We start from the raw sequence: 25,847 nt of genomic DNA on the forward strand, positions 1-25,847 counted from the left end.
GCCTGTCCGGCACTAACTAAACAATGGACAACCTAACTACCAACTGGCGGGCTTCTCCCGTCCAGCCAACCCACAGTTGCAGTGGGCACTGCTTCCACTCACGTGTGTCTCTCACACAGACAGGCTCTCTGTGTTCCCAGGCTGAGACACTCACACAACCACCTGGCATCCTTATATATCCACCTCCCATTATCCATTAGTAAGCAGGTACGATACTGACCAGACTAGGCCACATAGGAGAGGAATCTGGGCGAGATATACCTGCCCTCATCCACTATTCCCACATGATTCTCACATATCCGCCCTTCTGCTCAGACCACTCTGGTCGAGCAATGACACCCGCCAAACAGTGCACTCGGGACAGGGCATCTGCATTCCCCATCTGTACCCCTGGGCGGTGCTCCACCGTAAAAGTGTAGGCCTGCAGGGCCAGGAACCACCGGGTCACCCGGCTATTCCGTTCCTTGTTCAAGTGCATCCACTTGAGAGGGGCATGGTCAGTGATCAGCCTGAACTTTCGGCCCACCAGGTAATATTTGAGGGCCTCTAGAGCCCACTTAATGGCTAGGCACTCTTTTCCCACGACTGCATACCTTTGCTCGTGTTTATTCAGCTTCCTGCTGAGATAGAGGACTGGGTGTTCCACTCTGTCCCTCACTTGTGAGAGTACGGCCCCGATACCGGTATCAGAGGCATCCGTTTGTACCACAAACTCGCTGCGGAAGTCTGGAGTCACCAGTACGGGCTGAGAGCAAAGTGCCCGTTTTAGGCTATGGAAGGCTTCTTCAGCCGCTAAACTCCATTTAATCATGACGGAGTCTTTCCCTTTTGTAAGATCCGTCAGAGGGGTAGCGATGGCTGCAAAATTGGGTATGAACCGGCGATAAAAACCGGCGATCCCCAGGAAGGCTTGCACCTGCTTCTTGTTGCCAGGTTGTGGCCAGTCCTGAACCGCCTGAATCTTTTCAACCTGGGGTTTAACAACACCCCTCCCAATTACATACCCCAAATACCGGGCTTCTTCTAGCCCGATGTGACATTTCTTGGGGTTCGCGGTTAGACCTGCCTCCCACAGGTCGTCAATCACAGCTTGTACTTTCTGGAGATGAGTCTCCCAGTCCAAGCTGTAAATGACAATGTCGTCCAAATAGGCCGAAGCGTACCGCCTATGTGGCCTCAGGACTCGATCCATCAGTCTCTGGAAGGTCGCTGGTGCTCCGTGCAGTCCAAACGGCATACACACATACTGAAATAGACCTTCTGGGGTAGCAAATGCTGTCTTTTCTCTGGCAGCCTCCGCCAGAGGGATCTGCCAATACCCCTTTGTTAGGTCTAGGGTCATAATATACCGGGCTTTTCCTAACCGATCTATTAACTCATCGACCCGGGGCATAGGGTAGGCATCAAATTTTGAGACCGCATTCAGTTTCCTGAAGTCATTGCAGAACCGGATGGTGCCGTCCGGTTTAGGAATTAGCACAATCAGGCTGGACCACGCACTGTGCGATTCCTCAATGACTCCTAACTCTAACATTGCCTTCACTTCTCGGGAAACGGCTTCACGGCGCGCTTCCGGGATTCGGTAGGGCTTTACGTGAACTGTGACACCAGGTTCCGTTACGTTGTCATGTTTCATTAGCATAGTCTGCCCGGGTTTTTCTGAGAAAAACTTTTGGTTGTGAAGTAGAAACTGCCTGACTTCCGTCTTTTGCCGCTCCGAGAGAGTCTCTGCAACCCGTACCTCCGGTACGGTATGCGAGCAGACAGGACGGGCCAGCTCCGCTGACAAGGCAGACCGATCCTTCCAGGGCTTTATCAGATTTACATGATAAATCTGCTCAGGTTTCCGTTTACCTGCCTGGTATACTTTGTAGTTTACTTCACCAACTCTTTCCTTGATCTCAAAGGGGCCCTGCCACTTTGCCAGGAACTTACTGTCCACCGTGGGGACCAGGATCAACACCCTATCTCCGGGTGCAAACGTACGGATCTTGGCGCCCCTATCATAGATTCTTTTTTGGGCTCCTTGAGCCTGTATCATGTGTTCTTTGACGATAGGCATAACAGCCGCAATACGGTCCTGCATTTGTGTGACGTGATCTATCACTGTTTTAAATGGAGTGACCTGACCCTCCCAGGTTTCTTTTGCAACGTCTAACAGTCCGCGAGGACGTCGGGCGTACAATAACTCGAAAGGCGAGAATCCCGTGGAAGAATGGGGTACTTCCCTGATGGCAAAAAGCAAATACGGAAGTAAATAGTCCCAGTTCTTCCCATCCTTGTCTATCACCTTTCTCAGCATCTGCTTCAGAGTTTTATTGAACCGTTCGACCAACCCGTCTGTTTGAGGGTGATACACGGATGTGCGTAACGGTTCGATATGTAACAATCGGCAGAGCTCCTTCATTATCCTGGACATAAAGGGGGTCCCCTGGTCGGTGAGTATCTGTTTTGGTATACCGACCCGACTAAACACATGCACCAGCTCCTTGGCAATCGTCTTGGTGGCCGTGTTACGCAAAGGGATGGACTCCGGGTAACGAGTGGCATAATCCAAGATGACCAGGATATGTTGGTGTCCACGTGCAGACCGTGGAAGGGGCCCAACTAAATCCATCCCAATCCTCTCAAACGGGACTTCAATAATAGGTAGGGGTACCAAAGGGCTACAGAACCGGGGCTTAGGTGCAGAGGCTTGGCAGTCAGGACAAGACTCACAATATACACGAATATCGTGATGCATGCCTGGCCAAACAAAACAGTGTAATATCCTTTCGGTGGTTTTCTGGACTCCCAGGTGACCTCCCATCACATGTCCGTGGGCCAGGTCCAGGACCTGCCGCCGGTAGGGTTTTGGCATGACTAATAGTTGCACCGTATCTTCCCCCTTTTTCTCTATCTGATAGAGTAAATCATTCTCCAGAACCATGTAAGGATATGCCAGCCTAGAGCCAGGTTCTACGGGCACCCCATTTATCACTTTCACATTTGTCCTAGCCTGAGAAAGGGTAGGATCCTTTATTTGCTCGCTTTGGAAGTCATCTTTCTGAATTTCTAAATCCGGCAAACGGGGAGGTGGACGGCTGTCAGCCTCCTCTCCCCCGGTCTCCTCATTATCACCCGCCATGACTGAAAACGGGAACTGCAGGTCATTTCCCGCAGACTCTTCCCCCGAGTCTTCCAGGGAGACCTCTTCCAGGGGTTCGGGACCCACACGCGCCCTGGGAGAAGAATCATGTACACTATTACCCGAGGGCATCAACTGATTCTCCCACAATTGCCAGAAGTGGGGAAAATCCCGGCCCAGGATAACATCATGCAATAACGCCGGGACGAGTCCCACTTTATGTTGCACAGACCCATAGGAAGTTGTAATGCATATGACTGTGGTGAGGTACGAACAGGTGTCTCCATGCACACACGTTACAGAAAATTTGTCTGATGGTCCAGTCGGGGCTGACACCAGACTAGCCTTCACCAGAGTCACCACACTTCCCGAGTCTAACAATGCCACCACATTTTTGCCATCAACAGTTAAATCACACAAGTGTTTTTCCACATCCTTTTGACCGGCATTCACACTCACTACCCGTGCAACCATAGACATGCGGTTTTTAGAGTCTGTGACGTCGCACTGCATGGGTTCAGTAGTGACCGGACAGTTCGCAGCAATATGTCCCATCTCTTGGCAGCGGAAACACCTAACGGGCCCCTTGCTTAGACCATAGTTCGTTACTCTCGGCCTCGCAGTGCGGGCAGTCCCGTTTTCCTCCCCCACTGTCTTAGGGATTTTTCCATCTCCCCTACTCCCTGGAACAGTCTTACCGGTTCCACGTGGAGACGATGAAGAACGAGGTGGGGTAGCGTCGTCTCGGAGTCCTTCCGCCACGGAGTAACGTTCAACCAGATCCACCAGTTGATCTGCCGTCATAGGATTTCCATGACTTACCCACTTCCTCAGGGCTGGCGGTAGAGCTCTCAGGTACTTGTCCAGGACGACTCTCTGGATTATCTCTGGCGCTGTCAACACCTCGGGTTGTAGCCACTTCTTCGTCACGTGGATCAAGTCGAACATCTGGGACCGCGGTGGTTTATCCGGCTGATAAGTCCATTGATGCACTCTCTGTGCCCGGACAGCGGTCGTCACTCCCAGCCGGGCCAAGATCTCGGCTTTCAATTTGTCAATGTCCTGCGCAGCTTCAGGTTCCAGGTCATAATACGCCTTTTGGGCCTCACCGGAAAGAAACAGGGCAATCAGGCCGGCCCATCGTGCCTTCGGCCATTTTTCTCGCACCGCCGTCCGTTCAAACGTGGTCAGGTATGCCTCGACGTCATCATCAGGCGTCATTTTCTGCCAGTACCGACTCACGTGAATCACTCTCGACTCGGCTTCCAGGTTAAGCTCAGGTAAGCTTGCCAAGCGCTGCGCCACCTGCTGGAGAAGCGAACGATCGGTAGCTGTCATGTCCACCAACTCCTTCAGCTGGGCCATCATCACCCGATTTGCTTCTTGCTGGACGGCGGTGGACTGTACCAGCGCTTTCACCACGTCCTCCATGCTCAAGCTTGCAACGTGATGCCCGCGTCCTCCACCACAATGTGATAAAACACTCCGGGATCGCCTTTGCTGGGGTCAAAGGTCACGTGCATTCAGCATGAAACTCAGGCGCAGAGCGGGGATTCGTGTATAACTGACCCTGGGTCAGGTTTATTAACGGTGAAAGCAATGCAAAAGGAAATAAAACATAAAACAAATCCTTGCCTGTCCGGCACTAACTAAACAATGGACAACCTAACTACCAACTGGCGGGCTTCTCCCGTCCAGCCAACCCACAGTTGCAGTGGGCACTGCTTCCACTCACGTGTGTGTCTCTCACACAGACAGGCTCTCTGTGTTCCCAGGCTGAGACACTCACACAACCACCTTGCATCCTTATATATCCACCTCCCATTATCCATTAGTAAGCAGGTGCGATACTGACCAGATTAGGCCACATAGGAGAGGAATCTGGGCGAGATATACCTGCCCTCATCCACTATTCCCACATGATTCTCACAATATGTATATAGAATTTAGTTTTCACTATATACATGTAATTCTGAATGAAATATTGTTTCTTAGCATTTTTCCCTTTAAAAAAGATTTTTCACTTTGTTTCGTAGGTCTTTTTTAAAATATGTAAAACCGGCTCAATAATCTGACAACATTATTCCCAGATCCCATGTGTGAGTCAGAAAGGCATGCCGGCATCGTCTCCATGCTGTTCCCATTTAGCTTTAGCTCTTTCCCATTCATTTGAGATTTTTTCTCGTTTCCTCAGACCTGTTTGTTGGGTCCAGCTGACAAAAAAAATTGGCATTCCAATGATTCATTATTCGGTACGAATACCCTAATATTAGAAAGTAATGGGGCCGATATTTCCAAATCCCAATATTTCACTATTCGATCATCACTACAAATTGCCCTTTTGCTCAAAGATATTGCGGCTTCTGAAGGTGTTTTTCCAGCACATTAATCAGTCGCCTCCAAAATGTTTCTTGTGTTTTGCAGATCAGTTATGGATCCACCGATCGCTCATTATCGGACAGACGCCTCTATCCACATGTTTTCAGTACAGTCCAAAATCACCACATCCACAACATGGTAATCACCAAACTGTTGAAGCATTTTGGCTGGACCTGGGTTGGGATTTTAGTATCAGATGATGATAATGGAGAGAATGAACTGCAGATACTAACAAATCACATGAGAGAACATGGGATCTGTGTGGCCTTCACCATAAAACTTAATAGGGATATAGAGTTGTATAATATTTTAGCGATTTTTAAGCATCCAGAAGTCAGTATCATTATCATTTGTGGGACCTTCTCTTATGAGGTTATATTAATAGCGGACTTACCTTTTCTGTTTATTGACAAAACTTTCATCTTTCCACCATTCTGGATCTCCAGTTATGAAATTACACATAAAGACTTTCCATTATTGAACGGAAGTCTAGCAGTGGACATTTCATCACAACCTTTTCCTGGTGTGGAAGACATTGTGAAAAACTACAGGAAAATTAACATTATAACCCAAGATGAGGAATTTTGGAGAGTAGTAGATGCAATATTCAATAATGGAGATAAAGATTCCTTCTTTTCAGTCAATTGGACCGTGGACAATTATAATGGTTCGATTGAGATTACTGTGCCAAGTATAAGAAATTACCTCTCATCAGGGTTTTCTCCGGGATTATATTACGCAGTAGAAGTTCTGGCTAAAGCTCTACATGAAATGTTCTTATTTGTAAAAGACAAATATCAAGAAAATTCCACAACCGGATTTCTACAATACACACGGAAGTTACAGCGCTTCATCCAAATGACGAAGATTTCACCGGAGCCAACGAAGCCTACATATTACTTCAATGAACAAGGGGAAGCTGAACATTCATATAAGATAACAAACTGGAGATTTACTCATAATACTGGTCTTAAGGTTGTACAAAATATTGAAGTAGGACATTTCACACCATGGGCGGTCAGTGGCCAAGAGCTTTACATGAGCACCCAGTCTATAACATGGAAACACGCAGAGGTGAGAAGCGTTATATTACAGATGTGATCATACACGGCCTCTGTCATTCCCCTAACCATCAATATGAATTCTGCATAATATATTTTACATACTGAATTCATCTACATAATTTTCTTACTTTGTAATTCATTACCTGTATTCCTGTTTTAGTCAGACAGAACAAATCCAAAATGAAAATCATAAACCCCAAAAAACAGAAAATAAAGATGAAAGAAAAATGGAGAATGTAGATGTAGTAGCCCAAGTGATGGTGATAGGGATAGAGAGTAGAGATGAGTGAAGATGATCAGGTCCCTGCTTATTCAGCAAGCTATGGCGCTTTTAGTCTACCTATTAAACTGTAGAAACAATAAGTGCCACCTATTAACCCCTTAGCGACCGCCAATGCGCCTTTTAACGGCGGTAAGTAAGTGTATTAAAACCAATAATTCACGGCGCTGTGAAGGAAGTGACTAGCGCCCCCCCAGTGTCGGATTTTCTCCGGGGTCTCAGCTGCCGGGGGTGGCCGAGACCCCAGAGAACATGAATCGGTCGGTTTTTACTGACCCCGCTTTTGCGATCGCCGTTATTAACCCTATAACGGCAGCCGCAAAAAAAAAGCCGCGATTTTACATTTAATTTCTCTTTCCTCTGATGTGATCGCACATCAGAGGAGAGAGAAAGAGGGTCCCAAATCCCCCCGGTACCTCTCTGTGGTCCTCTGTCCCCTCCCGGTGGTCCTGCGTCCCGCCGACGTCCACCAGTTGGTGCCGCCATCTTGGATCTGGGGAAATTGGCGGGCGCATGTGCAGTGCGCCTGCCGGGAATCTGCTGGCTCCAGCTGGCAGATTCCATTCATTCATTTTGATCACGATGATAAACTATCATCGTGATCAAAATAAACAAAATAGTACATAATCCCCCCGTTTATCACCCCCTTAGTTAGGCCAACATAACAAAATAAAGAAAATATTTTTTTTTCAGTTTTCTATTAGGGTTAGGGATAGGGTTAGGGTTGGGCTAGGGTTAAGGTTGGGCTAGGGTTAGGGTTGGGCTAGGGTTAGGGTTGGGCTAGGGTTAAGGTTAGGGCTAGGGTTAGGGCTCGGGTTAGGGCTAGGGTTAGAATTAGGGTTAGGGTGAACTAGGATTAGAATTAGGATTAGGGATTAGGGTTGGGATTAAGGTTAGGGTTGGGATTAGGGTTAGGGGTGTATTGGGGTTAGGGTTGGAGCAAGAATTGAGGGGTTTCCACTATTTACCAACTTTGGGGGTCTAAAAATTGGGTCTAAAAAATCACTTTTGTGGAAATAAAAAAGACTTTATTTTCATGGCTCTACATTATAAACTTCTGTGAAGCACTTGAAGGTTCAAAGTGTTCACCACACATCTAGATAAGTTCCCTAATGGGTCTAGTTTCCAAAATGGGGTCACTTGGTGGGGATTTCCACTGTTTAGACCCATCAGGGGCTCGGCAAACGCAAAATGATGCCCGCAGACCATTCCATCAAAGTCTGCATTCCAAAATGGCACTCCTTCCCTTCCAAGCTGTCCCATGTACCCAAACAGTGGTTCCCCCCCACATATGGAGTATCAGCGTACTCGGGACAAATCATACAACAACAGTGGGGGTATGATTTCTCCTGTTACCCTTGTAAAAATAAAAATTTGGGGGCGAAAAGATCATTTTTGTGGAAAAAAATGGATTTCTTATTTTCACGGCTCTACGTTATAAACTTCTGTGAAGCACTTGAAGGTTCAAAGTTCTCACCACACATCTAGATAAGTTCCTTAATGGGTCTAGTTTCCAAAATGGTGTCACTTGTTGGAGGTTTCCACTGTTTAGGCACATTAAGAGCTCTCCGAACGCAAAATGGCATCCGATCTCAATTCCAGCCAATTCTGCGTTGAAAAGGTCAAACGGCGCTCCTTCCCTTGCAAGCTCTGCCGTGTGCTGAAAAAGTGGTTTACCCCCACATATGGGGTATCAGCGTATTCAGGAGAAATTGTACAACAAATTTTGTGGTTGATTTTCTCTTTTAACACTTGTGAAAATAAAAAAAATTGGTTCTGAAGTAAATTTTTTGCAAAAAAAAGTTAAATGTTAATTTTTTTCTTTTCCATTGCTTTAGTTCCTGTGAAGCAATTAAAGGGTTAATAAACTTCTTGAATGTGGTTTTGAGCACCTTGAGCGGTCTAGTTTTTAGAATGGTGCCACTTTTGGGTATTGTCTGTCATGTACACCCCTCAAAATGACTTTAAATATGATGTGGTCCCTAAATAAATGGTTTTGTAAATTTTGTTGTAAAAATGAGAAATCGCTGGTCAACTTTTAACCCTTAAAACTTCCTAACAAAAAAAATTTTGCTTCCAAAATTGTGGTGATGTAAAGTAGACATGTGGGAACTGTTATTTATTAAGACATTTTTGTGACACATCTCTCTGATTTAAGGGCATAAAAATTTAAAGTTTTAAAATTTCAAAATTTTCGCCATATTTCCGTTTTTTTCATAAATAAACATAAGACTTATCGAAGAAATTTTACCACTAACATGAAGTACAATATGTCACGAAAAAATATTCTCAGAATCAGTGGGATCCATTAAAGCGTTCCAGAGTTATAACCTCATAAAGGGACAGTGGTCGGAATTGTAAAAATTGGCCCAGTCATTAACATGCAAACTGGCTCTCACTAAGGGGTTAATGTGCAAAAAGGTGGGGTTTTATTCACGGTAGATTATGATCAATGAGACAACTGTGGGAAAAACCCCGACCCAGGATGAAAAGGATTCAACCTGCAGTAGCCGGGATCAGAATCTATATGAATACAAGAAATACTGTCATGAGGGAAAAACCTGTGCTCCGATAGATTACGCCTAGTCACCAAATACCTGCAGTGTAATCCTGGCTGCATGGAATTACATTGCCCCCACAAGAAGAATCTCTCACCGGCTGTGACGGCAGTTCTGGTGGCCTCATTTCCATGGATGGGTTGTACACGTCCACATTTGCTGCTCTCTTGGCTTGACTTCTGGTTACCGCACCGACAAAGTGGCAATGAAGATTTCCCACATCATTTCCTAGAAGAACATTTGCAGGGACTGAATCCAGCTCTTCTCCTAGTGAGGGAGTTTGTAGATAATGAACAGGCAAAGGCTGTCTGTAGCTGTCCTGCCTCCGAACACCTGGACATTGGAATAGCATATGCCCAGGCTGCCCACATCTATAACATCTGCGCTCTGGGATTCTTCCTCCACGTCATAGTCCCGAAGGTGGAGCGGGAGTAATGCGAGGCACAGTCACACGAAGGTCACCATGAGTTGATGGTCTAGTGGGATGGTGAATATTGGAGGCCGAAGGACCAGGGGCCGCCAGCGTTGGGGGCTGGTAGTTTTTTTCTCACTGAGTAGTAGTTTTTTCCACTGAGGCTTGATGGTGAGAGCCTCATCAGCTAGAGCTGCAGCTTCCTCCACAGTGGCTGGTCTCCTTTCACGCACCCATTCCCGGATCTCAGCGGGGCACTTGAAGTAAAACTGCTCTTTTAGGATGACTTGGAGGAAGGTCTCCCAAGTTAAGGCCTCCTCTCCCTCCAGCCAGCGATGACATATTTGTTTGAGTCTGTGGGCATACATCTTGAAGGACACTTCCTCATCACAGGCTAAAGTACGGAACTGGGTCCTGTAAGTGTCTGGGGTCACAGCATAATGTTCTAGAATAGTCTGTTTAATCTCCGCATACTCACAGTTCCACCGAGGGTCCATAGCTCTATAGGCTGCGGCAGCTCCAACCTCTAAGAGCCCCACCAGGTGTCTGACTCGCTCCTTTTCCGGGACTTCCATTATCCCTAGAATGCATATCCATAGAAATCTACACATTCACGCACCTGGCGCCTTTTAGGCCTGTTTACAATTATCATGGAATAACTCAAATAAAAATACTTTTTAAAGTTTATTGCAAAGTAAGGATGCATTCCCACTAGCGCTGGGGTCCGCCAGGACGGGATTCCGTAATGGATCTGACCTCCTGGTGACCCCAGCTAAGGCTGGCGGACGCATACCTGGGGCCTCGCAGGCCTGCACCAAGTTTGCTACAACCAAAAAATGTTTTCATAAAAAAATTGTATATAGAATGCCTATATTTGGCGTGCCCGTTTACTTACTTTTTTGTTGTTTTATGCACATAATTCTGTTTTGAAATATACACATCTTAGGCTGTGTTCCCAGTAGCGCTGGGGTTCGCCAGAAGGGGATCCATAATGGATCTGACCTCCTGGTAACTCCAGCTAAGGCTGCCGGAATGGCGGGATTCCGCCGGCCTTAGCTGGGGTCACCAGGAGGTCAGATTCATTACGGATCACCTCCTGGCGAACCCCAGCATTAGTGGGAATGCATCCTTACTTTGCAATTGTAAAATAAATTTTGAAAAGTATTTTTATTTGAGGTATTCCGTGTTATTTGCACACAGGCCTAAAAGGCCCCAGGTGCGTGAATATGGGGTAGTCCCAAAAAAAGGTTGTTATACCGAAATGTCTGTAACATAAAAATATATGAATAACTGGAAATTACTAACAACTATATACCTGAGGATTACCTAGAGTTTCAAAATTCTAACTAAAGTATTTTTACAGAAAATAGAAAACAAGTAACCTGGCAGGCCTGCGAGGCCCCAGGTATGCTAGGGTTAATCGACACTGATGCTCAAAGTCCTGGAAGAAGCCCTCAATGTCACCTGAGGCCTTATTAAATGGCTTGAGTCTTTGCGGCACACTATGGGGAGTTCCCTCATGGTGGGTGCTGGGGTTACAGTCTGTCTGGAGCTTCTAGCTGCTTCCACAGCGAGCTGCCTCTCCAGCAATGCCCTCTCTTAAGCTCGATGAATGGACTCCCTCTTATCTTCTATGGGAGCCTCTTCTCCCAGCAGTGCCAACTCCTCCTTGTACCACACAACCCACAGACTTTTTTAGGTATTTACCTCCGGCTGCAGTCTTTCCTCCGTTTGCTGTGGGGATCCTTCCTCAGCGTCATCTTGCAGGCGAACTCCTTCCAAAGCCTCAATTAGCTGCTCCTTGGAGAGTCCCTTGTAGCTGACTCCCAGTTCACGGGCCTTTGTTTGTAGGTTCACTGCAGTCCAGTTCTTGTACTCTGCAGTGCTGGTTCCAGATGTTGATGGGCTGTTGTCCTCCATTCCTTCTGCTCTGATCCCAGCGCTGTTAGCCAGCTTGTGATGGGGTATACGACAGAGCAAGAAGGGACAACAGGCCGAGGGACGATCCAACGAGATTTATTAAGGCAGGGAGCATACAACATCAAATATCCATAATGTCCTTGGAGTCCATGAGAAGTCCACAATAAGTCCACACAATGGAAACAAATCCGGGCACCTCACGATAGTCCTTGTGCCAGATACCATAACAATAATCCTTGCAATAGTCCACAGGATTCCACACAATCCCACGGACGTCACGAGCTGACCTCAACTCAGTTCGTGACTCCTTCCACATCTGCACTCAAATCACAACTGATCTTAAAAGAAGAATGTATTGTCAGGGCTCCTGGGATCAGCCCATCTGAAGGGGGGTAGGGGTCACACCTACTATTGAATGGTTTGGTCCATCAGAAGATTCTAGAAATGTAAGGGCTCCACTGAGTCTACAGGATGTGTATTGTAGGTTATCTTCTGCTTAGGAAAACAATAGCCACAGTTCCACTAGCTGTTGACACAAGCCTAAATTAGATTATAGTCCAGGTACATCACAAGACATTGCAAAGTATTGGGGGAAGGAGACATGGTTAATTTACAGCAAATACTACCAGAGGAAAGTTAAATGACATATTATACAAAATACAGGACAGGGCAAAACTACAAATCATGACATGTATATATAACATGTATTACCTAAATTCACCAGTTGGAGGTGGTGTATCCAGCTGCACGTTTTATTATTTAAATTTGCCCCACTGGAGGCGGTGTATCCAGGGTCATGCGTGTCATGGGTTCGCCTTGCGGTACTCGCTGCGTCCAGACCCACGTGACCGTGACATTATCACCAACCCTACTTTTTTTTTTTTTTGGTGTGCCTTGGCCATGTGGAGACCTGTGAGTAATTGCTGCCGGGCCTCACTGAGGTGAGTGGGGAGCGGCATGGTGTGTTAGAGCCACTGCAGCAGTAGTTTCAGGGTCTGGGGCCTTTCCTTGGGCTCAACCAGAAAATCAAATGGCGGCTGCGGTCTGGCAAAAAGACCCTAGAGTCATTGCTGGGGAGCGGGACTTGCTCATGCATGCGGAGGTACCCAGGCAGGTGGGAAGAGTTGGTGCCCCATGGAGCTGCCTGGTATTCCCCGAGGTGTAGGGATACATCCCTGTGGTGAAGCAGACTGGTGTTTAGTCCGCGGGGCTCACGTCAAATCTTCTATACCACCGAAGAGGTCGCCCCCTCCTGGTCATGTGGAGGCAACCAGAGAGTGTATTTTTCCTCCATATTCCTGCGGTTCTGGCAAAGTGCCCCCTAGAGTCGCTGCTGGGGAGAGGGACTTGTTCATACAGGTGGACGTACCCAGACAGGTGAGTGGAGTTGGTGATCCCCATGGTGCTGTCTGGGGTTCCCCGAGGTGAAGGGGTACGTCCCTGTAGTGAGCAGACAGGTGTTGCAGTCCGCGGGGCTGATGCCAAATCTTCTATACCACCGAAGAATCCGCCCCCTCCTGGTCGTTTGGAGGAAGGCGACCAGCGAGTGTATATTTCCTCAATATTCCTGTCCCCTCCTCCTCCAGGTGTGAGTGGTAGGTGTGCTGCGGGAGAGTAGGGACAAATCTCACCCCTCGCCATTAACCAACCCTGGGAGGTGCAGACCTCATTGTGAAAAGGGTTGGAGGGAGGTGTCCTTTGGTGAATAGCGGGGGTGTGAGTGTGGTGACACAGGGGGACGCCTCTGTTGTCGAGTCCAGAATGAGTTCACCAAAATATGACAAACGAATGTGTGGCAATAAATGTTCAGGTCCGGACCTGTGTGTGAACGCACATGTATGGGTGGCTGTTGTGAGTTCATTGTCTGGTTCACCAGTTGTGAGTTCTCCTTCCAGACTCCCTCTGGTGGTAACAGGAGGTAGTGAGGCTGATTTGATCGGTGGAGATCTGCCACCTGAGAATGAGGATGACGATTGGACCTCAGGAGGCTCAGATTGGATTTAAAACAGCCGACGCCCTATTCAGTTGCTGGTGATTCCTTCTGGCTTGTCAGCTCTTGGTTTTCAGCTCTGTTCCAGTCATCTAAAGCTAACTTTTTCTGCTAATGTTCACACTTGATTTTGTTGGTCTATTCAGTTTTTTGTGTGGTCAGCCAGCCCCGGATGGGGGCTGTGCTGAATTTCCAATCTTATTTATCAGTATTTTGCCAATTTGCTTTTTGTCCCTTACTAGTTTGGCTTCTTTTTGCTCTGTCTCAGAATATTTCAGAGTGCTGATATAGTGGGAGAAGTCTTGTGACTTCAGGGTTAATTTTGCTATCAGAAGTGTTGGACATTATTTTTGTAGGGTTTTTTGCAGGTTGCAGACAGTGCCTTTTCTTTCCTTTCCTTTCTAGTTAGTTTGGGCCCCATCGTTTGCGCAACCTATTTTTTCTGCCTGTGTTTGTGCTTTCATCTTGTTTCACCATCAATACATGTGTGGGGGCTATCTATTCCTTTGGGGTCTGCTCTGGGGCAGTTAGTTTTCCCCTTTTCATGCTTCGGGCTTACTTAGTCCTCCGGCTGTGACGAAGCAGCTAGGAACATCGTAGGTACACTCCACGGCTGCTGCTAGTTGTGTGGCAGGATCAGGAATCTGCAATCTGCACAGCTACCAACCTCTCTGGTTTTCTGTGACTTAGCTTGTTTTTCTTTTTTCTCCTCGGTGACCCATTCATAACAGAATCACCAGACATACCGCAGATTCTAGGGTACTCAAAAGCAGAAAAAAGTTTTTAAAAAGGAAAAGTGTCAGAATTTTTTTTCCCTAATGGAGATTAAGCAATTGTCTGACCGTGTGGAGCAGCTTGCTGCTGAAGTGCAGGGAATTTCCACCTACCTCATTCAGTCACATGCTGCTGAACCTAAGATCCTTACCCCTGATGTGTTTTCTGGGGATCAGTCTAAATTTCTGAATTTTAAGAATAATTGTAAATTATTTCTGGAAGGGTTTATCAGAGACTGTAAAAGATGTTATGGTAGGATTTCCTGTTCCCTCTGGTCTGGATGATTCTATGCCATTAGCCATTCAAGTTGATTGGCGCTTACGTGAGCGTAAAACTACACCGGATGCGCTGCCACCTTTTGAACAAACGTCTGGACCTATGCAATGTGATGGGGTTTTGTCTAGGGCGCAACGTCAGGAGTTTGGAAGGCGTAATAAGCTGTATTTTTTCTGTGGAGAGGTCTCTCATACTATTTCTGTCTGCCCTGAATGAGAGAAGCGTTTTGCACACACATTTGCTGTGGGCAGTATACAACCTAAGTTCCTTTTGGCAATTACTCTGATCTGCTCCTTATCCACGTTTTCCACAAAGGCTTTTGTGGATTCAGGAGCAGTGTTGAATCGGATGGATTTGGACTTTGCTAAACGTTGTGGTTTTTCCATAACGCCTCTGCGGACGCCTATTCCTAGGAGGGGTATTGATGCTACTCCTTTGGCGGAGAATAAACCTGTTTTGGACCCAGGTGACAATGCGAGTTGCCCCAGTTGCATGGTGCTGCATAATTTGCATTATACTATTGTTCTGGGTTTTCCTTGGTTGCAAACTCATAATCCAGTTTTGGATTGGAAATCTGGGTCTGTGGTGAGTTGGGGTTGTCAGTGTGTTCTTAGGGATGCTCCTGTTTTCTCCACCTCTCCTCAGTCTCATGATATTCCTGATTATCTGGCCGATTTTTCTGATGTATTTAGTGAGAGAAAGTCTGCGTCTTTGCCTCCTCATAGGAGTTAAGACTGTACAATTGAGTTGATGCCTGGGTGTAAATTTCCCAAGGGTCGGCTTTTCAACTTATCAGTACCCGAACATGATGCTGTGCGATCCTATATTAAGGAGTCATTGTAGAAGGGTCATATTAGACCATCCTCGTCACCTTTAGGTGCTGGGTTTTTTTTGTGGCCAAGAAAGATGGATCATTAAGACCGTGTATTGATTATCGTTCCCTTAACAAGATGACGGTTAAATATCAGTACCCGTTACCTCTGATGTCTGATTTATTCTCCAGAGTTAAGAGCGCCTGCTGGTTTACTAAGCTTGACCTCAGGGGGGCGTATAACCTTATTCGCATCAAGCATGGGGATGAATGGAAGATGGCGTTTATTACTCCGGAGGGACATTTTGAGTACCTGGTGATGCCTTTTGGGCTCACTAATGCCCCTTCTGTCTTCCAGTCCATTATGAATGATTTTTTCCGTGACTTTGTGGATAAGTTTTTGATCATTTATCTGGATGATATTTTGATCTTTTATAGTGATTGGGATTCTCATGTGGAACACGTCCGAACTGTGTTCCGGATTTTGAGGGAGAATTCCCTGCTTGTTAAGGGATCGAAATGCCTCTTTGGTGAACAGAGGATTTCATTTTTGGGATTTATCTTATCTCCATCGACTATTGAAGTGGACCCGGCCAAGGTACAGGCCATTTATGATTGGGTTCAGCCTACTTCTTTGAATCCCTCCAGAAGTTTTTGGGTTTTGCTAATTTCTATCATAAATTTATAGGTAATTTTTCTGGTATTGTCAAATCACTTACTGATCTGACCAAGAAGGGCGCTGATATGCTGAATTGGTCTCCTGAGGCTATCTCAGCATTTCAGGAGCTTAAGCAGAGATTTACTTCAGCTCCAGTTTTACGGCAACCTGACGTCTCACTTCCATTTCAGGTTGAGGTAGATGCTTCTGAGATTGGAGCAGGAGCTGTTTTGTCCCAAAAAGACCCTGTGACTTCTAAGATGAATCCCTGTGCCTTCTTTTCTTGAAAGTTCTCCCCATCTGAACGCAACTATGACGTGGGGAATCAGGAATTGTTGGCCATGAAGTGGGCATTTGAGGAGTGGAGACATTGGTTGGAGGGAGCTAGACATCAAGTTGTGGTCCTCACCGATCACAAGAATTTGATTTATCTGGAGTCGGTCAAACGCTTGAATCCTAGATAGGCTAGATGGGCCTTGTTTTTTACATGTTTTAATTTTGCGGTCTCTTTTCTTCCGGGCACTAAGAATGTTAAGGCAGACGCCCTTTCTAGGAGTTTCTTTGCCGATTCTCTTAGTGTGAACGAGCCTACTGCCATCCTAGGTGAAGAGGTAGTTCTTTCTGCCATTTCGCCCTATTTGAGATGTGCCCTGGAGGAATTTCAGGAGGATAAACCTGAGCGTTACCCTATGGGAAAATTGTATGTTCCTGACCAATGGAGAAAGAGAGTGATGTCTGAAATTCATTGGTCTGCATTGGCTGGTCATCCAGGTATTTTTGGTACCAGAGATTTGGTGAGTTGGTCCTTTTGGTGGCCTGCCTTATCTCGTGACGGCAGGAATTTTGTACAGTCCTGTGGGACTTGTTCTCGGTCTAAACCCTGTTCTCGTTCTAGTGGGTTGCTGATGCCCTTGCCAGTGCCCAAGAGGCCATGGACCCATATCTCAATGGATTTTACTTCTGATCTTCCTGTCTCTCAGAGAATGACTGTTATCTGTGTGATTTGTGATAGATTTTCAAAGATGGTCCATCTTGTACCACTCTCAAAGTTGTCATCTCCCGCTGAGTTGGTGCCCTTGTTTTTACAACAGGTGGCTCGGTTGCATGGGATTCCTGAAAACATTGTGTCCGACAGAGGAGTCCAGTTTGTTTCCAGATTCTGGAAAAACTTTTGTTCCAATCTGGGAATTCAGTTGTCCTTCTCCTCTGCGTTTCATCCCCAGACCAATGGACAGACTGAGAGAACAAACCAGACCTTGGAGTCTTATTTGAGATGTTTTATTTCTGCTGATCAGGATGATTGGGTCTCATTTTTGCCCTTGGCCGAATTCGCGCTGAACAATAGAGCTAGTTCTGCCACTCTGATGTCACCCTTCTTATGTAATTTTGGGTTTCATCCCCGATCCTCTTCAGGGCAAGTGGAATCTTCGTCCTGCCTAGGTGTGGACACTGTGGTTAAGAGAATGCAGCAGATATGGGACCAAGTGGTGGTAAGTTGTCACTCTCTAAGGAAAAGGCCCAGCGATTTTCCAACCGGCATAGGACCATTGGTCCCCAGTTTAAAGTGGGTGATATGGTTTGGTTGCCGTCTAAGAATATTCCTATGAAGGTTGCATCTCCTAAATTTAAGCCAAGATTTATTGGTCCTTATAAGATTTTGGAAATACTTAATCCTGTTTCGTTTCGATTGGCTCTTCCAGTTACGTTCAAGATCCATAACGTATTTCACAAATCTCCGTTGAAGAGGTTTGTTGAGCCAGTGGTTCCTATGGCAGCATCTCCTGACCCTGTGTTGGTTGAAGGCAATGTGGAATATGAGGTAGAGAAAATATTGGATTCTCGTTTGGTTAGATGGAGACTCCAGTATTTGGTCAAATGGAAGGGTTATGGTCAGGAGGATAATTCTTGGGTCTCTGCCGCTGATATTCATGCCAATAGATTGGTTCGTGCTTTTCACCGGGCCCATCCTGATCGGCCTGGTGGCGTGGATGAGGGTACGGTGACCCCTCCTCAAGGGGGGGTACTGTTGTGAGTTCATTCTCTGGTTTACCAGTTGTGAGTTCTCCTTCCATACTCCCTCTGGTGGTAACAGGAGGTAGTGAGGCTGATTTGATCCGTGGAGATCTGCCACCTGAGAATGAGGATGACGATTGGACCTCAGGAGTCTCAGATTGGATTTAAGACAGCCGACACCCTATTGAGTTTCTGGTGATTCCTTCTGGCTTGTCAGCTCTTGGTTTTCAGCTCTGTTCCAGTCATCTAAAGCTAAGTTTTTCTGCTAATGTTCACACTTGATTTTGTTGGTCTATTCAGTTTTTTGTGTGGTCAGCCAGCCCCGGCTGGGGGCTGTGCTGAATTTCCACTCTTATTTATCAGTATTTTGCTAATTTGCTTTTTGTCCCATACTACTTTGGCCTCTTTTTGCTCTGTCTCAGAATATTTCAGAGTGCTGATATAGGGGGAGAAGTCTAGTGACTTCAGGGTTAATTTTGCTATCAGAAGTGTTGGACATTATTTTTGTAGGGTTTTTTGCAGGTTGCAGACAGTGCCTTTTCTTTCCTTTCTAGTTAGTTTGGGCCCCATCGTTTGTCCAGCCTATTTTTTCTGCCTGTGTTTGTGCTTTCATCTTGTTTCACCATCAATACAGTGTGGGGGCTATCTATTCCTTTGGGGTCTGCTCTGGGGCAGTTAGTTTTCCCCTTTTCATGCTTCAGGCTTATTTAGTCCTCTGGCGTCTAGGAACATTTTAGGTACACTCCACGGCTGCTGCTATTTGTGTGTCAGGATCAGGGATCTGCAATCTGCATAGTTACCAACCTCTCTGGTTTTCTGTGACTTAGCTTATTTTGCTTTTTTCTCCTCAGTGACCCATTCATAACAGGTGGCCATCATAAAACATCTTGTGGAAGTGTGTTGTGGAGTCTTATCAGCTCATAGCAAACATACACATACATAAACCCAGGTCGGCGCTGTGGAGATGAGTGGTGCCTCCAGAACATGTATTGCCAATACCAGCGGTGCGCTTATCATAAACCTGAAGTTTCAGGTGGTGGTGGGGTGAAACCAGTATCTGGGCGTCCCCGCTGTAGGTGTTTCCCTTATGTGGAGTGGTCTTGAGGGTCCAGAGCCCCCTCATTAAGGAGGGGGTACTGTCATGATCCAAGGTGGATCTGACAAGTAAATGGTCAAAGTGAGCTTTTTTTTCCTTTGGCTTGGTGCCAAAGTGGGTTGATTGCCCCCGGTGGCCATTAGAATTATTACACGTGGTGCCGTTTGTTCTAAGTTGCCCCGATGATGGTGAGTGGTATTACACTTTAGTTTTAATGTGCACGTATTACAAATCAGGTGTGAGGCTCTATAAAAGAGTTTCAGGTGAGTTTGATGATCATTGGTGATATTGTTAGTTCGTCATTTGGGAAGCAAGCCTGGGTGATGTAGGAGCTGAATGAGAGTCCTGGGCAGCCCAGCCAGAGGGGTTGAGTCAGCTATGGTGTCTGCAAGGAGTGCTGGCATAGATTGGTGGAGTTCAACGTTGGTGTCTGCAAGAAGGGCTGGCATGGAGTGGTGGAGTCGCAGTTTATGGTGTCAGCAGGAAGTGCTTGCATGGCTTGGTAGAGTGGCGACTATGGTGAGAGTTGCACTCAGCATGCTGGACTTGGTTGCTATAAGCTGGACTCAAGCATGCTTAACCTCTTGGCAGAAAAGTTGGACTCGAGCATGCTGGACTTTTTGGCAGAAGCTGGACTCATCTTTGGGACTCTGTATACTGGGCAGCTGCAACTGGTGGTGGACTCTACGTATGCAGCAGAGCAAAGCTAAGTGGCGTTCCCTCTGTATTGTCATTTTCCCTTATGTGTGTTTAGTGCAGTGGTGGGATTAGTTTCTGTACCAACCAATTCCCTAGTAAGGGTTTAGGTGCAGGGGCGAGTCAGGGTTTGTGGTACGCGTGTGTCGCCTGGTGCAGAACTGGCATAGGGAATGTTAGGAGTGCAGGGACACTGGCTCAGAGGAGTACAGGAGGCCTCCATGTCCCTATTCCCTATTGCAGGGCCCACCATTGTAATTGTAACCCAGGTTTCCCCTTTATTATTTAAATTCGCCTTATTGGAGGCGGGGTTTCCAGACTACTGTATATATAACGTGTATTACCTAAATTCGCCAGTTGGAGGCGGTGTATCCAGCTGCATGTTTTATTATTTAAATTCGCCCTACTGGAGGCGGTGTATCCAGGGTCACGCGTGTCATGGGTTCGCCTTGCGGTACTCGCTGTGTCCAGACACATGTGACCGTGACATTCCAATTGTTGATTAAACTGTTTTGAATTTGGGAACTAGTATGCACTAATATGCAGGAGGTAGTGCTATACAGGGCAGCTTTCACCTTGGCCATTTTCGGGGCATTAAGGGCGGGTGCATTGGTTCCTCCTAATAAAAGGTTGATCAAAGGTTTGTTAAACAAAACATGTTAGTTTCAGAGAATATGATAAAAACTTGCATTAAGAAAGCCAAGACTGACATGCTTGGTAGGGCTACTTGCTTAGTTTTGTCCGGTCAGAATAGTGAAGAAATACGTAAAGCGAGAGGTTTTTCTGTTGCACGTGGATAATTCCCCTCTGACAAGCTACCAATTTTCTTTTAAACTGAAAGCAGGAATTAGAGAATTGGTTTTGGCCCTAAAGGAATTTGGAGCATATCCTTTTACAATTGGGGCAGCCACGACTGCGGATGCATGTGGCATGATGGCTGGGGAAGTCAAGGCTTTGGGTCACTGGAAATCGGAGTGCTTCAGGAGCTATATCCTCCCCGATTTGGTAGTGATAAGTCCAGGTGCGCAGACCTGTTAGTATGTATGTTATGTATTCATAAGGAATTGAGCTTTTATTTAGTTCCATGTTTTTTCTTTCAGGTCTTATACAGACAAGAATGGTTTTTATTATAGGACATTCATATGTTCACTGGGCAGAAAGGAGAGCGGGATCACGCCCGGACTGTCTTAGCTTAGGCATACCCAGTGTAGCTGTTATACGGAAAGGTGAAGGAGGACTACATCGGACACAAGTTTTCCCTATAGTTATCCAGTGTAATTATAATACATGCTGGCGGCAATGATCTCTGTAAGGTAAAAGTTGGCGACCTGATTTATCTAGATTTGGTGAATTTTTCAGCAATATACTATAGTGTGGTCAGAAATCGTGCACATAAAGAATTGGCTGGGGGCCACGAGTATTGCAGGGATAGAGAGAGCCAGAAGATTGTTAAACATGCGAATATCAAAACACGTGCAAGCTTTGGGCAGTGCAGCAGTTCGACACAGGGAATTGGAAGAGGATAGCACCAATTTGCTTAGAAGTCATGGGGTACACTTAAAAGAAATTGACACAGACATTTTTCTCTCCGGATTACAACATGGGCCCTAAAAAGCTTTTATTCTTTCGGGTGTAGTTGTTGGGAATACAGCATAGGTGTACGTTGTTTCCTCCATGTTCTGTTTTCTCATCCATGCCCAATTATGTGCATTCAGCAAGGCCAGCTGTAACACAGTGGTTGGCCTATGGGTTAAATGAGGACATCAGTAGAAAGAAAGGAAATTGGCATGGATGGAGTTTTTGTAGATTTTTGTTTCTTAATAAAGCTGTGGCCAGCCCACTTATCCCACATATAATTTGGTGTCTTCATTGTGGGAAAGGAGGTAATGGATATAAAGGAGCTAAGTTCTCATAATAGACTGGTGTATCACACTCCTTACTGTCTTATAGGGCCTGAACTATATAAGTAAAGGCACTGGGACTGCAAGGGAGTAGGAAAGAGTTAAAGGAAAAGTGCGGGAAAGTTTTGGAGACTGCTTTGTGTAAAAAGGTGTGGTTAGTAGAGCATATAAAGGGGTTTTGGCACCAAAAGGCTTGTTAGCCATATTACCTTCATCTTGGTGCCCACCTATCCTGCCCCATCTTTTATTGGTCTTTCTTTGATAGATTTGGATGTCATGGACCAGCTATTCTTGGTGTTAGATGTTTGATGTCCCAGCCTCTGACTCTGTACCAGACTCCACCACATTAACTCATTGTGTGCCATCAGGTAAATGTACCGTTCCTGTCCAAAATAACTTGTCTGCGTGTCTGTGGTTAGGTGAAACTTTCCGTGACTGTGTTAGTCAGAATACAGCTTCTACAACAACTCTGCTCCAAACACTTAGCATTAGCACACGGCGCAGGATGACGAATCTCCAGTAGCAACAACAACCTCCTTGTCACGATCCATTTTTGGATTTGTGGCATCTCTGGCTCCACTAAGTTAAAACTTTTTTCCTTTCAGGCCATTGGGGGTTAATGTCAGTTGTTCCCCACAGGCAACCTGGTGTTACTGTTGTGCTTCTGGATCAGCTGATGTAGGTTGTGGCCACTCCCACCATCCTCTATAGAGTCACCTGATGCATCAGCTGACTGTTGGTTATACAGGTCCTTTCTGGAGACCAGCCTAGCAGAAGCAGCTCTCTGGTGCCTGCCACGTTTTGTGTTAAGAATCCTGTTGCTATCTGCAGTGTGGAACTTTGCAGCGGTGCATATAAGCTAAGTGTGGCGTTTTTTCTCCCAGTCCCTTTTGGTGTTTGCCACTTTCCCCTGTGTGTAGTATATGCAGTGGCAAAGGCTAGTGCTCCTTGCCAGCCAGTGCATTAGCCAGAGCAGAGAGAGGTGACACTAGGAATTAGGTTCCTGATGGCGGCAGGCGGATGGACCTTCATAGGGTGTTAGGGAGTGCAGGGAAAGGCTCAGGCTGAGCTGAGGTGGTGACCATCCCACATTCTCTATCACTATGGCATTCCTTTCTCCTTTTCCATCCTATTGTGTGTGAGTTGCCCTGTTCATTGACCGACCACTCGTTGGGGTCGAGTCACACAGTGACACTCCTATTCAGCACAGCGTCTCCATGGATCAAGGCAGCAAAGCTTTGACTGGCAAGACAGAGAGGGACTGGCCAGGTTTTAGAGAAAGAGATAATGACCAGATCAGAAGCAGCTGAAAATGGAGCTGCAAGTTTCTGACCAGCATATGAAGGCTTGTTAGTCTCTTCAGCACCAAAGTAAAATAAATCCATTAAATATGGGACACAAACACACAGGCTAAATGGAAGATCTGCAATTCCCAATACATAGTGATCTTCTACCCCAGATCTCTCAGAAGGACGTTATACACTCGGGACAATAGCTATAGAAGCTTTATAGCTTTATAAAGCTAGTGTGGCTAATGTAATCTTGTGCAATGTGTAAAATGGAGGTGGCATTTTTTGGTGGTTTGATTGAATAAAATCACAAATCATTTGCACTGTCTCAGACCTACAAATTTCTTAAAATCCATCACATATTTGACTTCTGATGATCAATTCATTTGTCTCTAATCATAACTAGATAAATAGGGATTATTGGTTGTGTCAAAAGTAACCATCACTTCTTACCAGTATAACTAATATCCATGAAAAAAACCCATGACTGCCTGCAACTTGGGTAAAATGGCCGCAGCAGCCTTTTATTAAACATTGCCACAAAGTTGGGGCGCCACAACCCTGGCACCTCGAACATTATATAACAGTAACCAGCTGATAGGTCTGGTGCAGAGGCAGAACCCACAACCTTCCTAATCTTCCTCTGTCACACTGCACCAGCCCAGAGAATTAGGTATTAATAGCACTGAATTAGTTCCCCTAATTTCACAGGACTTACACCCCCAAGTGGCCTTGGACTGTTACAGAAGCCACCATACCCTACTAGTGCCTTCCCACCAAATGCCATTACCACTGGATGAGCCACTAACCCGGACCTATCGCCCCCGATGTGACAGGAAGAAGGGTGGCTGGGCAGCTGGATCCAGGATGCAAGAGACGGCAGAAACTCTCCCCTATCCCTTAACCCCTTAACCCCCAAGGGTGGTTTGCACGTTAATGACCGGGCCAATTTTTACAATTCTGACCACTGTCCCTCTATGAGCTAATAACTCTGGAACGCTTCCATGGATCCTGGTGATTCTGACATTGTTTTCTCGTGACATATTATACTTCTGTCAGGGTGAGCGTCAAGCAAGCACTCACCAGCAGATGAAACGGTCTGGACTACAGTGGACAGGAGACCCGTCCAACTTGACACTGCAGTGTTCACACCATTCATGTGCTGAGAGGGTCGGGAGCAGTGCAGCAGCACTGGGAGAGACAGCATGCCGGGAGTGGAGTGTGCTCTGCAGCACATGGCCACAGGTCAGAGGGGAAGGAGGTGGGGCCTAGCATGCTCTGTCTGTGGCGACAGGGAAATGTGACTGATACCTCTGGGCAGAAGAGGAAGCAGGGGGCCACGGGACACCAGGGAATGATGGGGCACGATGGTTAAGAAAGGTCTGAGACAAGCCGGGGTCAGTAACCGGGTATGGCAACGCGGTACAAAGGGAGCAGGCTCACAGAGAAAGTCAGGGGGAGAGCAGAAGTCAGAAAACTGAACAATCAGATAAACAGTACCAAATCAGAAGTACAAAACACAACAGGGAGCAAACCAGGTCAGAACCATACAAGCAAATCAGAACACAGCACAAGGCACAGGCACACTGAGGTTGGCACACTCAGCCGAGGGCAAAAGTATAACTGACAAAGCATGGCCCCACAAAGAGGTTATAAAAAGCCATCAGACACTCCAACCAGAAACAACCATGACAACTTCATGTTAGTGGTAAAATTTCTTTGATATAACTTGCGTTTATTTGGGAAAAAACGGATATTTGGTGAAAATTTTGAAAATTTCACAATTTTCCAACTTTGAATATTCATGCCCACAGAGATATGGCACAAAAAATACTTAAGTAACATTTCCCACATGTTTTCTTTACAACAGCACAATTTGGGGATTCCGCAGTTGCTGTGCCCATGCTACGGATTTTACCATTGTGGAATTGTATAGCGGTAAAACTTCCAGAATGTCCATTATTTCTGAGGAATCATGGTGATTTTCTCACCATAGGATTGCATTGAAATGCTCACTTTGCGCATGTGGCTATGCCCTCCATGCGTAAAGTGAGCGCTTCATGTGCGGATGGTACCCAGGGTCTGGAGGAGAGGAGACTCCCGTCCATGCCCTGGGTACCATATTCCTGTAAAAATAGAATTAAAATAAAACTAGGGATATACTCACCTTCTGTCGGCCCCCGGAGTCATCCCCCCTCTCAGCCACGCTGCCAGCATCTTCCGTTCCCTGGGATGCATTGCGCGAATGACCTCTGATGATGTAGTGGTCTCATGTGATGCTACATCATCAGAAGTCATTGTTGCAAGGCATCCCTGGGAACGGAAGTTGCCGGCAGCGTCGATGAGAGGCAGGACAACTTAGGGGGCCGACAGAAGGTGAGTACTGTATATCTCTATTTTTTATTTTTTTTAATTATTTTTAACATCCTATCTTTTTCTGTTGATGCTGCATAGGCAGCATCAATAGTAAAAAGTTGGTCACGCTTGTCAAGCACTATGCTTGACAAGTGTGTCCGACCTGTCAATCACTTTTCCAAGCGATGCTTCAAATTGCTTGGAAAATCGCAAGCATTCTGCAAGCTAAAACGGTTGCAAAACGCTTG

At 46.2% G+C, this 25,847-nt stretch overlaps 1 protein-coding gene across 1 annotated transcript in view; it reads left to right on the plus strand.

The window, feature by feature from the left end:
* Positions 1 to 25,847, plus strand: part of LOC141096660 (vomeronasal type-2 receptor 26-like) — a 282,139-nt gene that overhangs the window by 202,858 nt on the left and 53,434 nt on the right. The window contains exon 5 of the mRNA XM_073583373.1: positions 5,552 to 6,580. Within this exon, the coding sequence (XP_073439474.1) occupies positions 5,552 to 6,580 (1,029 nt within the window). The remainder of the gene's footprint in view (positions 1 to 5,551; positions 6,581 to 25,847) is intronic.

This window comes from Dendrobates tinctorius, unplaced genomic scaffold (assembly GCF_039654945.1).
Source record: "Dendrobates tinctorius isolate UK_male_01 unplaced genomic scaffold, ASM3965494v1 ptg000077l, whole genome shotgun sequence".
Taxonomy (NCBI): domain Eukaryota; kingdom Metazoa; phylum Chordata; class Amphibia; order Anura; family Dendrobatidae; genus Dendrobates; species Dendrobates tinctorius.